Here is a 16,518-nt window from a genome sequence, read left to right on the forward strand (position 1 = left end):
CCCCATTTTTGACAGAACGTTTGAGAAAAACAACACTTGGCATGTTTGAATCAAGTGCCAACAACTGTAACTTGTTCTTTCACAATCCTATCTAAGAACAGGGTCAGCCATAGTGCATACTGGGGAAAACAGAAGCCACACACGTATCTTTAAAAATGGCACCGTTTTCTTATCCGATATGTGTCATGACGCGTTGAATTCATGCACTCGTCAATTTTTAGGCATGTGAAGTTATTGGTTTCTTTTTAAAGCTTGCTCATTTGCTTTGCTTTTGATGAAAAAAGTACCAATCTATCTTGAACTTGAGTAGAAGTCGAGATTTTTGCAATTGAAGAAGGTTGGGGTCACTTGGTTTCCGAGTTAAAATTAGCGAGAAAATGGCCGCCGAAGTTTGGTATCTAACTCCCATAGTTTGAGAGTTTTCAGCTTAGTTTTGGTAGAGGTTTTACAGCGCTTGCAACCTCAAAAGGTCATATGAGCGCCAGAAGATTAGAGGTGTTACAAGAGAGTAACAAACATAAAAAAGAAGAAAGGGAGATAAACACAATAGACGTTTCACAGGAAAGAAGAAGCAAACCCCACCAGAGCACCCGCCAACCACCCACTAGCTTGAGAGTCCTTGAAAACTGAAATTGTCAATTTTTATGTGTCTTAAATCAACGATTTTGAAGAAAAAAAGATCGTATGAAAAAGTGTTGTTATGCCGACATAAAAGGTGTAAGCCAAAAAACAAAAATCTAATTTAAAAAAAAATATATAAAACCGGCAGAAAAAAATGCCTATTTCTTGGATTCCATTATTTTGACGAGGGCCTGATTTCACCACAATGCCTCACTTTTGATCTACAGGGTGATCCAAAAAACTTCACAACTTTTTTTCTGAATATCTCGCGCAAAAATTGTTCTAATCTAGATCTAGAATGCTGTAATTTGGAACAGACATAATTCATTCAAAAGGAATTTGTTTGATATAAAATCCACGAAGAAGAAACATGTTTTGAAAACGGAAACGGCTAAAAGAAAAAAGCACTAAAAAAACGCAAAGTTCACCAATGTTTAAAAATCTTGTAAAGGAAGTCGTGAAAAGATTAGTTGACCTTTTTCTTTATTTTCTCTTTGACATTAATTTTCCATCCCTGTGACATTTAAACGATATTTAATTCCTTTAACAGAGTTTTTAAAACCTAATGATATCATTCTGAAATTCCTAGAAGCAGTGCTCCACATTCCCTCCTTAGGACTCGACACATTTTTAACGGGTCGTTCAAAATGTTAAGTGGCGCCCTAACACAAGGACCTGCTAAACCATGAGTTTATAAATCCACATACACTGTAGAGGTTCACTACAAAGTGGCTTCTAGAGACAATAGAGTGGGGTACCCAATAGACAGCATTTTTGGAGTCAACATATCCCTCAGGGTGAAAATGGGCTTTGCACTAAACCAAATGCCATCAAGGAAATGATCCCTCTTTACAAGACAATCAAGGAATCATGAACACTTTGTCATGCTCTGATCCATGTCATCTCGGCCTAGCGAAGATGAACATGGTATAGTGGTAGGGTAAGATCTGCCATGAGAATGCAGACTGTTGATGTGTAGGAAAGTCCTAGCTGCAGATCGTCTACGGACAGACGTTTTGTGGGACTCGTTTACTGAAATCTGCACTCTGGTGACGTTGAAAGGGCTGCGCATGGTGCGTGTTCGACCTGAAGGGGTCATTTTTTAAGGAACTTTTTAGTTCTGAATCGCTCTAGATCCAAACTGACGGAACTTCTCTACTCATGACGCCATAGGTCTTGGGGGCACCTAAGCATTCTCTCCATGTCGTGAGCAGAACTTATGAAATGTCAGGGGTGGTAAGTTTGTGGAGAGGTAATGTTCAATACAAAAAACTCTCTGCTCTTTACTAAACTTAACCACGATCTCAGCAGGCAAACAAAATTTCGGAAAAATCATATCTGCACACTTCTGTTGACTTGTTAGACTGCTGTAGCTTGCAATATGACGCGATTATTGCAAATTTTAGGGGTAGGCCTAATGCGAATTGGTGCGTCATGCTATGAAAATGGCGACAAGGTTGAAAACGGGTTGTTTTTTTAATGCGCTATATAGAGCAAAACCATTCAATGGACTTATCTAAAATACATATTTAAAAAATTCGTTTTGGCTTCCAAACGTTATGTTCAAACCTGAAACGCAAAACTTCAGTATGGAGGAAGATATTTACAGAACAAGTTGTAAAGGTTTTTTGGATCATTGTAGACAACATCTGCTGACTCGCAAGCTTCCAAGTTTAAAACAGAGCTTTACTTTTTTTTTTTATCTTTGTTTTTAACTCCTCTTCCCACAAATGATGACGGGACGTTCGCTTTTCTTTTAGGTTTCAGAACTGATGTGAACTTTAAAAAAAAAAAGTAAGTTTATCTCTCTTGGCAGGAAAGAAGCGATCTATGCTTCATTAACCCTTTAACCTTATCCGTACTCCCTGGAGTCATTTAGTACCCCCGGGGTTGTATTCTTCACATTTTGGAATACTTCTAGTACGGACGCCTCTTTGAAACTTTCAGTTTTTCTCAAAAAATCATTTTGACAGACTGCTATGCAAAGCGTACGGGTCGGATTAACAAGTAAATTTCCTTTTTGGAAAGTGGTGGCACAGAGTTCCCCACGTCGTATGGATACGATAGTAAATCACGACGTACGGATAGGGTAAAGTGGTGGCACAGAGTTCCCCACGTCGTATGGATACGATAGTAAATCACGACGTACGGATAGAGTTAAGATATCTCCTCAAAATTCAAAGAATGGTTAGAAGTATAATTAAAAGCAGCTATACAAAAAGACATATATAAATATATATATATATATATATACATATATATATATATATATATATATATATATATATATATATATATATATATATTTATTTTTTTTTTATATTTTTTTTAATATAGATATATATATATATATATATATATATATATATATATATATTACAAGGGACAATATTATACCCCATTATATTATACAATTGTTGTTTAACTCATATTGTTGAACATGTTAGCTAGTTATGAAAACAGACTTTCTGTCTCCCATGTGCCAGAATATAGGGTTAAGAATCACCTCACATTTATTGAACTAGTCCAGAGTACAGATGTCACAAGTGCCTGGCGTGTAACCCCGCCCAGAAGGACTATAAATGTCCACTCACACATCCACAGAATCACATCTCCCAGATATCATCTCTCAGGTACTACTGATGGTTTGTTCTTCCGACTGTTTGATGCCTTCGTTATGGTTGCAATACGCTACCTCAAAATTACAAGTTTATACCTAAATCTAAGTCATGCTGATGTCAAAATCAATTGCCAAAGACAAATTAATCGAAGCAAACATTTGTAATACACCATTATGCTTATTCTCCCAAGTGCTACTAGCAGGCAGGAATCATCAACACCATCACGTATATAATACAACATGATACGCGGTAGACCACTTAATCACAACAACCTGTTCTTGGAGTGCGCAAGCAAAGATCGTATATAACAAGATAGTTCACTCGGACAAAAAAGGGTCAGCGGAAGTCCGTGCACACAGAATTCTGTGTCCGTGCATTGGACCAGAGGGCGCTGTAGTCTTTGTTTTGAAGCTGTCTTTCGATTCTCCAGAAGAAGAATAGGAATAGCACAGTTTGTTATTTTCACTTTTATTGGTTTTCACACAAGTAGGGTAACTCTGATCGCAAAGTTCACCCCTTTTTTTTCGAAGAGGGCGCCACTGCATTTTGAGGACACTTTTTAATTGGCTCAAAGAGAGGAGTGAACTAAATAATTTTGTTATGTCCGATATTTGGCACAAGGCAAGAACGATAAATCTACGAGGATGTGTTGTCGATTACTCAATAAATCCAAGGATTCTGAATAACAAGATAGTTCACTTCTCTGTTTGAACGAATTTAAAAAAGTGTCCTCAAAATCCGGTGGCGCCCCCTTCGAAAAAGCGCGCGCTTTGCAAAGAAATTTACCCTACTTGTGTGGGGAAAAATTAAAATGAAACTAACAAGTTTTTGTGTAAATGATAATTTAAATTTCGGAATAACACCTTTTTAAATGGTTACGCTGACAAAAATCCTCTTCAGGTGGAAGGGGCGACTGTTTTCTTCTTTTAATTTGGCTTTGGAACGAGAGGCGAGAGGTCAATAAAATAAAATAAACCCAAAACTCGGCACAGAGCGAACCGGAACAGCTGATGCACAAGGGGGCGCTATTCCTATTCTTCTTCTGGAGAAACGAAAGAGAACTTCAGAACAAAGAGTGCAGCGACATCTGAGCCAATGCGCGGACTTCCGGGGACACTTTTTGAGCCGAATAAATTATCTTGTTATGAACGATCTTTGATCAATCATGACATCACAAGTTCTAGATCTATCTGCACGGTAGGCCTACGTGGTTTTGAGAAATTTGACGTTTAATAATTCGAGTTTCATTTTGATGTCAAGCTTTTTCGAATGCAATTCTTTGAATATCTTGATAACGACTCCGAATTATCTTACGATTTTGATAGAGCAGCTAGCTATAACATTTGGTTTCTGGCCTAATGGTCTTATAGCAGCTTAAAACAGCCAAAAATGTCAAAAAGAACTTTTTAACTTGAATTTAGAGATTTGCATACCGTCTGGTTCTGGAGAGAGAAACAAAATATAATTTGAAAAAATTCCTTTCAATTTCAACATTATTTATTTGAGAACGTAACTTTATTAATATGACAGAAGGGCATCCATTTCAAGCAGGAGACCCGAAGTCATTTCCCTGGTAGGGATTAATTGGTCGCCTTGAATCCCGGAAAAATGCTGTTTTGAGAACATCGAATGTAAATTTTTACACCGTTTTCAGTTTCTTTAAAAGACAAGGAGAGTTTTCTCTATATCCAAGCAAACATACACACCTACGAAACCAAACTTCTCCTACAGGTAAGGCAATGCCCACTTTTGGTGTAGGTCAAGATTTCTGGAAACCCCCGAAATCTGGCTTAGCCGGCTTGTCCTTAAAAAAGCGACCATTATTTATCGAGTATCTCGATCCTTCTGTTGGGATGTTGGATCCCTTTCAGCCTGAGTCTGCTCTTACAGGATGGGGGTTAGGATCAGTACCGATGGGGTCCGGTAGCGAAGTGGTTAGTGCGCTCGTCTCCGAAGCGGAACGACCGGGTTCGAGCCTCGGTTCGGACACGAATTTTTTTTTTCACCCCCTCCTGCCCACCCAGCAGTAATGGGTACCTAACTTCGAGTTGGGGAAGTAAAGGCGGCGTGGTAAGGAACTGGCCACCCTACCACAATATGCCGAAGGCCCAGGAAGTTGTCTCATTAACAAGGCAATCCCCAATGTCCCAATCGGATGCGGGAACAACTTTACTTTACTTTACCAATGATGTAGCTAAAAGCGTCTACATTATAAAAAAGAAAACCCAACAAAATGTTCCTGTTTCCTGTATTTCCCAGCATGCAGTTCCTGGCTCTCTTTCTCCTCGTGGCCCCTGTGGCTTACACTGTGGCTGCGCCAGACCCCACCACCATCTGCCTGCCAGAAAAGAGCAGCGCATACGTCTTTAGCCTGAGTGACAACGTAAGTATCCGTTATTCTTTAAGGCAATCTGCTTCTTAATAATAATAATAATAATAGTAATAAAAATAATAATAATAATGATAATAATAATAATAATAATAATAATAATAATAGATAGCATTTGTATAGTGCAAGCTCTATGCGCTTCACAATCTATACCCCAGCAGACTTTAGAGCATTCTGAAATAACTTTAACTTCCTGGGAAGAATACACTGCAAGCGGCCGTTTATCTTGAGGATCTAAAGTCCACAATTCTTTACTTAACACAAATGAATGCTGTTAAATTTGTTAATTACATATCAAGTATAAATTTCTACCAGACATTTTAGCTGCGGCGCCAGTGGTTTCATATTTGTTTTCAATCGTACCATTCTCACCTTTGAAGTTGCAAATTACACTCTTGTGACCCGTTATTTCCCGGGTGCCTTGATAGTCGAAGCAGACTTTGTATGGTGAAGCTAGAGAGGTGAGCAGAGTAAGTCTGATTCCCTGTCAGGACTTCTCAGTTGACATCCACCCCTTGACGCTCATTTGACCTCCTGCAGTTGCGAGTGCATTAAAACATCTACTAAAACGAACTTTGAAGTTGCAAATTGGACTTTTTCCAGTCAAGTGTTCATTTCTTAAATAATTAATTACATGTACTGACCTATTCTCTCCCTATAGCGTCATGCATACAAAGCAAAGGACTGTCGGGGGCTCTCGTGGCCTACAGGTTAAGGTGTTGGCCTCTCATTCAAAATTGAATCCGGGTAGCAACTGAACAATTTTCTTCTCTAAAATTGTCTCCTTTCACCTCCTTTCCTGCTCTTTAGCAATGTTCTGTCGACTGCTTTGGTCTCCATTTTCTGCGCCCACCCCCTCACCTCCTTCGCCCCCTCCTCTGGGCTCCTGACTCTTTCCTCAGCCTTTCTACTGCTACTCCTTGGCTCCTTGTTACTGCTGTCTTTCAGCCACACCTCTGATCTTCTGGTGAGAAAGACCTACACCTAGTCTTCTCGGACAAGGGCGAAAAATCTTGGAGGTCCCGTGTGCAAGTTGCGCACGTTAAAGATCCCTTGGTGGTCCAAATTCGATAAGAGTAGGCTTCTGCCGCCACCCGGCAAAAAATCAAAATTTCCTACCAACTGAAAATGCTTAATGTGTCCTGCGCGCTCGTAATATGACTTTATGCAGTTGCGAGCGCCGTAAAACACTTACAAAAAAAAAGACTAGTTCACAAGGAAGGACCATTATTGACTTACACTTAAATTTGGGAAACTGTGGATATTTTGGATAGTGGGCGCTGAAATTTAAAACATATGCAGGGATTTGAATTAACTCGTGTTTGTTCTTGTTTATTTCAGCGCCGGGCCAACGTGTCTGTTGACTTCTCTCAGAACAAAGCCGTGGCGGTCTATGAGCAAGGCAGGAGAGTCTCAGATCTGAACACTGTAAGTGCAAGAAATCCTTCCACATTTAGTTCTTAACCCTATCCGTACGCCTGGGGGTCATTTTGTACCCTCAGGGTTGTATTCTTCACATTTTAGAATACATGTACTTCTAGCACGAAGATCTCTTTGAAACTTTCAGTATTTCTCCAAAAATCATTTTAACAGACTGCTGCGCGCGCGTGCACATACACAAACACATACATACATACACACACTCACACGCACATTCACTTACACACACACACACACATTTACACACACATACACACACTCATTCACTCTCTCACACACACACACACATTCACACACACACACACACACACACACACACACACACACACACACACACACACACACACACACACACACACACACACACACACACACACACACACACACACACACACACATTCACATTCTCTTTCTTTTCTTAGCGTCAGCGAGAATAAGAAAGGCAACTTTTTTAATAATCATTTTGTTGAATTATGTGGTAAGTCCGTAACCTCTTGTAAGCGTGCACGAAAAATGTGACAGAAATTCTACACATTTATTCAACACTTTCGTCTGCCAGCAGACGTTGTAAGTTAGAAATGTGTGGGCTAGAGAGTAAATAGTAGAGCGAAAGGCAGTTAGTAGGGTCAAAGATAGTAAATAACAAGATGGGCCACTCAGCCAAAAAAGTGTCCGCAGGAAGTCCGCTCTTTGCTTCAGATGGCGCCACAGAATTCTACGCAGAATAAGTGTAGAATTCTGTGGATGGCGCTGCATTCTGTTTTGAAGCTCTCTTTCGTTTTTCCAGAAGAAGAATAGGAATAGCACCTCCTTGCGTGCGCAGATCGACTGCTGTTCATCAGCAGTTCGGGTTCGTTCAGTGTGGAGTTTTAGTTTTTTTATTTTTTATTTTAATGACCTCTCGCCTTTCATTCTTGAGTCAAATTAAACGAAGAAAACAATCACCCTTTCCTCCGCAAGCGGTTTTTTGTCAGCGTAACCATTTTTAAAAAGTGTTCTTCCGAAATTCATTCAAAAACTTGCTAGTTTCACTTTGATTTTTTAAACTCGAGTAGGATAACTCTGTTCGCAAAAGGTGCGCTTTTGCGAAGAGGGCGCCACCGAATTTTGAGGACACTTTTTTAATTGGCTCAAAGAGAGAAGTGGCCCCTCTTGTTATGTAGACTCTTTGGTAGGGTACACTCAAACTAGAGGCGGGACACGCCTGACAAGTCCATCATTTCATCTTATTATTGGCTGAACAATACAAAAACATCGCAGTAAGTAGCCGCGTTTGTTTCACTTACATTACTTGATTGCAATAATTGTTATGTTTTCTTAATTAAAATTGATTCCCCAATATGACAGCCCAGGTGAAAATTATGGGAAAAGTTAAAACATACACCTTTTCTTTCAATTTCTAAAAAGGCCTTTTGAAAACTGTGGCCGAAATATGCTAAACCCCCCTCCCTTACCTTATTTAGGCCACAATGTGGCCCAAATAAGCTAAACCCCCCCCTCCCTTACCTTATTTAGGCCACATCATAATATGGTAGATTTCTTAAACTAACCATGGATTCGGAAGGTCGAGATTCTACTGATCTTTTTATTTAGTGCGGGGGGTTATTTCAAAATAGAGGATGATACTAAATGATAAGTGGACCAAGGGTAAGAGTTGTGTGTGTGTATGTGTGTGTGTGTGTGTGTGTGTGTGTGTGTGTGTGTGTGTGTGTGTGTGTGGACTTCTCTGTTGACACCCATGATCAATTGGTCGCTTTTAAGCACAAGGGAGCTATCCCGAAAAATGCTGTTTTGAGAAAATCGAAATATAAGTTTTTGGACCCTTGTTCAGTTTCTTTCAAAGACAAGGAGAGTTTTCTCTATAACCAAACAAATACAGCACTAATTACACCAAACTTCTCCTATAGGTAGGGCAATGCCCAATTTTGGTGTAGGTCAAGAATTCTGGAAACCCCCCGTAATCTGGGGTTAGCCAGCTTGTCCTTGTTGCAAAAATGACTCCTCTAGTAGCTAGCTGGCTTCCTGTATTACTAGGCCCTAGGTTTACTTTTCAATTTGGAATGAGAATAAAAAATAAGCAAATAAGAATATTATTCAAGTCTTGTATTTTCATTTATTATATTTTATTACTTTTAAATGTATTTAACTGTCATTTGTAATATGATTTTACAATGATATATCTTCAATTGCATCTCTTACATTTTACTTTGAATGGGATAGAACTTTTGTTTTGGCTGGAGCAGGCCCTCGCGAATAATTCAGTTAAAGTTAAAGTAAAGCGACCAATTATGTGAATATTTTCCAGAACTACACCTACACGATTGACGTTTCCGGTGCGTGCACCAGGTCCCCTCTGCCTGTACTCGGCTTCCTCACTAAATGTCTCCCAGGTAAATCAGAACATTTATTGTGCAGCGTACTGACAAAATGAGTTACTTCTCGGATTCGATCCATATAACAATAGATACACCACGCGCATAGGTGAAGTTTTTATAATTTATAAATTTGAAATGATAAAAGTTATGTTAGAATCAATACTTAAAGATTATGGCATCAATAGAAAATCTACAAATTTGACCCCAGGGTCAATTTTTGGCCAATATCTTCATTTATGGAATGTGAAAAGTAACTGATATTGTCAGCACACCTCATATTATTTTTTGACTTCTTTCTGTTCGTAAAGAAACAATACATCCCCCCCCCCCCCCCCAAACCCCACCCCACCCCCAAAAAAACAAAAAAAACAAACAAACAAGGGCAGTGCTGCTGGCTAAATTATCTTTAGGCCATTCCCAAAGGGGGATATTAACATGTTCTAGTGAACAGTAGAATTGTAAATGGGCTGATTTATCAATGTCATGCTCATACTGTGCCGGAACAACATAGGGGGAACTGCTGCTTTTTCTTTCCTCATGCTTATTATCGTCATTTTCCCTCTACTTCTTTTGTATGTTTGTCACACTATTTTAAACTATTATTTCAGGGGTGCCTTGATAGTCGAGGCAGACTTTGTGCTGTTTAGTCTGATTATTTTCCATTATCATTCTTTGTTAAAATTAACAGAATCGCATAATTTCACCTTTTTTTTTTGGGGGGGGGGGTGCTCAGTTTGCATAATTCCTGAATTTTTCTTGCATTAAACGACAGATACAGCTTGTAACATCTCTAATTTTCGGCACTTATATGACCTTATTGTGCTGCAAGTGCCGTAAAACTCTTTCTAAAACTACAACGATCCGCTCCACAGCTTCGGCCGTGTACATGGGTTCAGTGTTCGAGGGTTTCGTCAAAAAAGTCAGCCTGGACGCGTGGCTGATCCCCGTGAGCCAGACCATCAACGTCACTCTGCTCACCTTCACTGAGCCGGGGCAAACTGACTCCTACTTCGTGCTCAGGAGAGATGAATGTAAGTGAATTGTTGTTGCTGTTGTTGTTGTGTTTGATGTTGTTGTTGTGTTTGATGTTGTTGTGTTTGATGTTGTTGCTGTTGCTGTTGTTGTAGTTGTTGTTGGGCAAACTGACTCCTACTTCGTGCTCAGGAGAGATGAATGTAAGTGAATTGTTGTTGCTGTTGTTGTTGTGTTTGATGTTGTTGTTGTGTTTGATGTTGTTGTTGTTGTAGTTGTTGTTGGGCAAACTGACTCCTACTTCGTGCTCAGGAGAGATGAATGTAAGTGAATTGTTGTTGTTGTTGTGTTTGATGTTGTTGTTGGGCAAACTGACTCCTACTTCGTGCTCAGGAGAGATGAATGTAAGTGTAAGTGAATTGTTGTTGTTGTTGTTGTTGTTGTAGTTAATGTTGTTTCTGTTGTTGTTGTAGTTCTTGTTTTGTTGTTGTTTTTCTTCTTCTTCCAGGCAACATGTCATAGAAATTGTAGTCTTTATAATTATGTTTCCATTTGGGTTTGAATTGCGCGCTCGTGTGTGTGTGTGTGTGTGTGTGTGTGTGTGTGTGTGTGTGTGTGTGTGTGTGTGTGTGTTTGGGAGTGTGTGTGAGTGTGCACATGTGTTTCATACGAAATAAAAACACATTTTTACTAAATTTTTAGGAGATAAGATGTTGAACAAAAAGTAGGATATCTTGAAATTGAATTAAATTAATGTGGCACATATATTTCCTTTCTGAACACTCTTTTCTACTTGTAGTTTGTAGTTTTCGAAACTGAGTGATAGTTTCAAAGTCTTTAATTTACTTGCCAAGAGGAAATCATAACACAGCAGGTGGTTGGCGGGTGCTCTGGTGCGGCTTGCTCCTTCTTTCCTATCAAACATTTATCGTCCTTTTCTCCCCTCCTTCCATTTTGTGTTTGTTACTCTCTTACTTATGACACCTCTAATCTTCGGCACTTATATGACCTTATTGTGTTGCAAGTGCCGTAAAACACTTACTAAAACTAAAAATCATAACACCAATCATTATTATCTCCTCCTCAGTCCCGCAAGGACGACAGATCACCTTTGTCAGCAACCCTGTGGCTTCCATCCCTGACTCCAGCATTTTCAACGTCCCCGCCGTGTGCCCAGACACCCCGGTTAATTAAAAGAAGGAACTGCTCAGCAGAGTTTGAACAGAAGGATGGTTCCGTTCGTTAGTTGTTCTGTTTGTTTTGGTAAAGTGTTTTACGGCGCTCGTAACTGCATAAGGTCATATGAGCGCGCGGGTTAGTTGTTCTTGTTTGATTAAACGTTGATACATAACAATAACAACAACAATAACAGCGATGCGTTCGCTTTGTCATGGGTTGTGAGGAAGGAAAATATACAAAAGTGTTTGGGGTTTTGTTTTTGTTTAATTAATACTTCTTGTTTGTTTAAATGTTCATAAATTATTTCAATGCGTGAGCATGTTAAAGATCCCTTGGTGGTCCAAAATCGATATGAGTAAGCTTCAGCCCCGGCCTGGGCAAAATTCAAAATTGCAAAAATTTTATAGCGTACATGTACAAGATCTAGTTTTTATAGAATACCTTTCTTGTTGTCAGACAAACTTACTTGTAGTTTTTGTTCTGTTTTGTTTTGGGTTGTTTGTTTTTGTTGTTGTTGGGGGTTGTTGTTGTTTTTTTTTTTTTTGGGGGGGGGTTAAAATTATTTCTTATAAACAAAAACTACAAGTTTGTCTGGCAACAAGAAAGATATTCTATAAAAACTAGATCTAGAGGTCTAGTACATGTACGCTATAAATTTTTTGCAATTTTAAATTTTGCCCAGGCCGGGGCTGAAGCTTACTCATACATGTATCGATTTTGGACCACCAAGGGATCTTTAACATGCGCAACTTGCACACGGGACCTCAAAGACATTTCGCCCTTATCCAAGAAGGCTAGATGTTAAATCGCTGCCACGGGTGTGGCTGAAGTATAATAAAATAGTAAGAAGAAGCCAAGGAGTAGCAGTGGAAATGCTGCAGAATGTTATTGGTATCACATGAAAGCGGATTTATTCGCCTTGCTTCCAACGAAATAAACATCTATTTATCTTGAATAGAACTTAAGGTATCTGCATTTGAAGGATGAGAGGTCGCCTGATTTCAGTGGTGAAGTTAGCGGGAAAACGGCCGTCAAAGTTTGGAAACTGTAATAGCTAAAGAGTCTTTGAAAAGGGAAAAATGACATATTTTGTGCCTTTAATCAAAGTTTTTCTGTAAAATTCACATGTAAATATGTTTTTACATGGAGATAAAAGAGGTTAAGTCAAAAATACAAATTCGATAAAGACTCCCAAACTAGCAGAAAATGCCTGCTTCTCTGATTTCGTTATTTTGACGAGCGCCTAATTTCACCTGTTTTTGTTTCTGTAGAAGTTTTACGGCGCTGGCAACTGCATAAGGTCATATGAACGCTAGAAGATTAGGAGTTACGAGAGAGTAACAAACATAAAAAAGAAGGAGGGGAGATAAGGACGATAGATGTTTGATAGGAAAAAAGAAGCAAACCACATCAAGGCACCCGCCAAGCACCCACTGATTTCATCACACTGCCTCACATTAGTAGACTTTTACAGAGCAGCATCTTTATAATGCAATGCTCTTGTACACACTTTAAACAGGACAGACAAAGATGTTTTTTGTTTTGATTTTGTATAGTGTTTTACGGCGCTCGCAACTGCATAGGTCATATGAACGCGCGGGACACTCCTAATATTTTCAGTTGGTAGGAAATTTTGAATTTTGCCCGGGTGGCGGCCGAAGCCTACTCTTATCGATTTTAGACCACCAAGGAGGGATCTTTAACGTGCGCAACTTGCACACGGGCCCTCCGAGATTTTTCGCCCTTGTCCGAGAAGGCAAGGTGTAGATCTTTCCTACCAGAATATCAGGGGTGTGGCAGAAAGGCAGCAGTTAGGAGGAGCCAAGGAGTAGCAGTAGAAAGGCTGCAGAAAGAGTCAGGAGCCCAGAGGAGGGGGCAAAGGAGGTGGGGGGGTGGGGGCAGAAAGTGGAAATGAAAGCAGACAACAGAACATTGTTAGAGATCAGGAAAGGATGTGAAAGGAGACAATTTTAGAGAAGAAAATTTTTTTGGTCGCTACCCAGAATCGAACCCGGGACCTTTGAATGAGAGGCCAACACCTTAACCTCTAGGCCACGAGAGCCCCCGCAGCATCTTTATTATAATGCAATGCTCTTGTACACACTTTAAACAGGACAGACAAAAACGGGACAAGAACTCAGTTGTTAATTAAACATATCTTTTATATTAACATTTGTCAAGTGCAAAATACACATTTTGACATCTGCTGCATATCGTTTATAGATAAAAATTACATGACATTGTACCATCCTACGAAGAAATGCTGAACGGTCAAAATAAAAAAACACCAAAAACTATGCACAATCAGCTCTGGCATTTTCAATAAAAGTCAAAGTAAAAGACTTCAGTAATCTGAGTCCATACTCATCTACTGACCAATAGTGCCAACAAATAAACTGGAAAAGAAATTGAGATTCATCATTTTGCGACCCCAGTCCTTTCTCGTCGTTTCGTTTCTCTATTTTTACTAACCAGTGACAACAGTACATAACGAAGAGTGAGCTTAGTTTAGTTTTAGTAAGAGTTTTACGTCACTTGCAACACAATAAGGTCGTATAAGTGCCGAAGATTAGAGGTGTTACAAGAGAGTAAACTAACGTAAAAAAGAAGGAGAGATCAGGACGATAGATGTTTGATAGGAAAGAAGGAGCAAACCACACCAGAGTACCCGCAAACCACCCACTTACAAAGAGTGAGCTTAACAAAATGTGTCACATTTTTACAGTTTAAAAAAACGGAGATACGACAAGAAAGCACAGAGGTCCCAATTTGCTCAGGACACCCCAATTTGCTCAGGACACATGTCATGCACCAAATGCGACGAGCGCCACGTGATCACTGGCCTGTTCAAGAACGATATATCATCACCAGGTTCCACAGCTACATACATTCTACAAATCTGCACAAAATAAATCCAGGCATACATACATTACATACAACAAATACACCCAAAATAAATCCAGGCATACATACATTACATACAACAAATATACCCAAAATAAATCCAGGCATACATAAAACAAATCAGCACAGAATAAACCCAGGCATAAATGAATAAATGCAACAAATCTGCACAAAATAAATCCAGGCATAAATGAATAAATGAAACAAATCTGCACAAAATAAATCCAGGCACACAACGACGGCCCAAAATGAAGAAACCTCAAGGGTTAAAACAGCCGATGCAATAACCACCACGGCTAACAGTTCTGGCCTCCTGTCACTCACCATAAACTACAACTGCATTTACAATTTTATTTTTTAGTAGAGAGGTTTTACGGCGCTTGCAACTGCATAAGGTCAAATGAGCGCCAGAAGATTAGAGGTGTTACAAGAGAGTAACAAACATAAAAAAGAAGAACGGAAGATAAGGACGATATTTGTTTGATAGGAAAAAAGGAGCATTTACAATTTGTACTTGCATTCCTCACAAAGGAATTTCAATACTTACAATACAAAAACATTCTTTGGACTCCCTGGGCTCACAAAACAATAGAACATTGTCCATCAATCTTTCAAATCCCTCACTTCACTGTACTTACAAACACGCACTAGAATACTTAGTTTTAGTTTTAGTAAGAGTTTTACGGCACTTGCAACACAATAAAAGTCATATAAGTGCTGACGACTAGAGGTGTTCCAAGAGAATAACAAGCATAAAAAAGGAGGAGGAGAGATCAGGACGATAGATGTCTGATAGGAAAGAAGAAGCAAGCCACACCAGAGCACTCGGCCAATCACCCACGCACTAGAATACATTGAACGGACAAACATAAAACCACAAGGTACAGTCCAGTAGGAATCCGCAGTTCACAAGACACTGCATTATAAAGCAGTTGTTTGGTATATCATGCAGAGACTGCTAAAACAAAAATGAGCGAGGCAGAGGAGTCAATTGGGTACCTGTGCTTTAACTTTAAGTAAAAACAAAAAGACATCCATTGTGAGGAATAAAAACCTATACAACTTTTAGCGGGTAAAAAAGACATTTTTGTCAAATATTTACACGTATCACATTTTCAGTCTAAACAAATGTTTTAGAAAATAATACAATATAAACATCTTAAGATTCAAGACATCTGAGTAGAAAAAGCACACCCCCAAAAATACAATCCACTCCACTAGTAGCCAAGTTGGTTCTTTGCTGTTCATGTCAGCATCATTTACTGAACTGCTACAGTTGTTTTTTTTTAATATTTTTTTTTTTAGTAGAGGGTTTTACGGCGCTCGCAACTCCATAAAGTCATATGAGCGCCAAGGGGTGGGTGTCAACAGAGAAGTCCTTACAGGGAATCAGACTTACTCTGCTCACCTCTCTAGCTTCAACAGCACAAAGTCTGCTTCAACTATCAAGGCACCCCGGAAATAGCAGGTCACAAGAGTGACAAACATACAAAAGAAGTAGAGGAAAATGACAATAGTAAGGATTGGGAAAGAAAAAGCAGCAGTTCCCTGTTGCAGATCAGGCAAAGTTATGAGTGTGACATGAATCATGAATTTCTACTGTGCTTGAACGAGAAATGTCCCCCCTTTGGGAATGGCCTAAAGACACTACAGTCACTTGTTGGCTCGGCATGTCAGCATCATTTACTGCTAGAGTTGTTTCTGTTGTGCATGTCAGCATCATTTACTGCTAGAGTTGTTTGCGGTTCACGTCAGTTTCATTTACGGTGGGCCTTCATATGACCTTATGCAGTTGCGAGTGCCATAAAGCCTTACTATAACAAAGAGTTGTCCCCCAACAGACACCAGATGGCCAAAGAGGTAGAGGAAGACCGGTGGACACCAGGGGAGGAACCGTAGAGACTAAGACAAAGAACAAGAGTGAAACACACACACACACACACACACCTGAGACAAACAACAAAGGTGGAACACACACACACACACCGACCCCTGAGACTAAGAACAAAGGCGGAAC

At 39.5% G+C, this 16,518-nt stretch overlaps 1 protein-coding gene across 1 annotated transcript; it reads left to right on the forward strand.

Moving 5' to 3' along the window:
* Positions 1-6,912: 6,912 nt before the first annotated feature.
* On the forward strand, positions 6,913-11,787 carry LOC101854823. The gene is made up of 4 exons (XM_005107578.2): positions 6,913-7,059; positions 9,377-9,461; positions 10,319-10,477; positions 11,506-11,787. Exons 1-4 carry the CDS (start codon positions 6,928-6,930, stop codon positions 11,610-11,612), a joined length of 483 nt encoding a protein of 160 aa, XP_005107635.2. The 5' UTR covers positions 6,913-6,927; the 3' UTR covers positions 11,613-11,787.
* Positions 11,788-16,518: the final 4,731 nt, after the last annotated feature.

The sequence above is a fragment of the Aplysia californica genome, unplaced genomic scaffold (genome assembly GCF_000002075.1).
Source record: "Aplysia californica isolate F4 #8 unplaced genomic scaffold, AplCal3.0 scaffold00613, whole genome shotgun sequence".
NCBI classification, from domain to species: Eukaryota; Metazoa; Mollusca; class Gastropoda; order Aplysiida; family Aplysiidae; genus Aplysia; species Aplysia californica.

What these genes read in the sequence shown, in the direction of transcription:
- LOC101854823 (XM_005107578.2), top strand. Translation starts at nt 6,928, where the DNA reads ATGCAGGGATTTGAATTAACTCGTGTTTGTTCTTGTTTATTTCAGCGC. An exon ending in GAGTCTCAGATCTGAACACT is followed by an intron (nt 7,060 to 9,376) that starts GTAAGTGCAAGA and finishes AATATTTTCCAG; the next exon opens with AACTACACCTACACGATTGA. An exon ending in CCTCACTAAATGTCTCCCAG is followed by an intron (nt 9,462 to 10,318) that starts GTAAATCAGAAC and finishes TCCGCTCCACAG; the next exon opens with CTTCGGCCGTGTACATGGGT.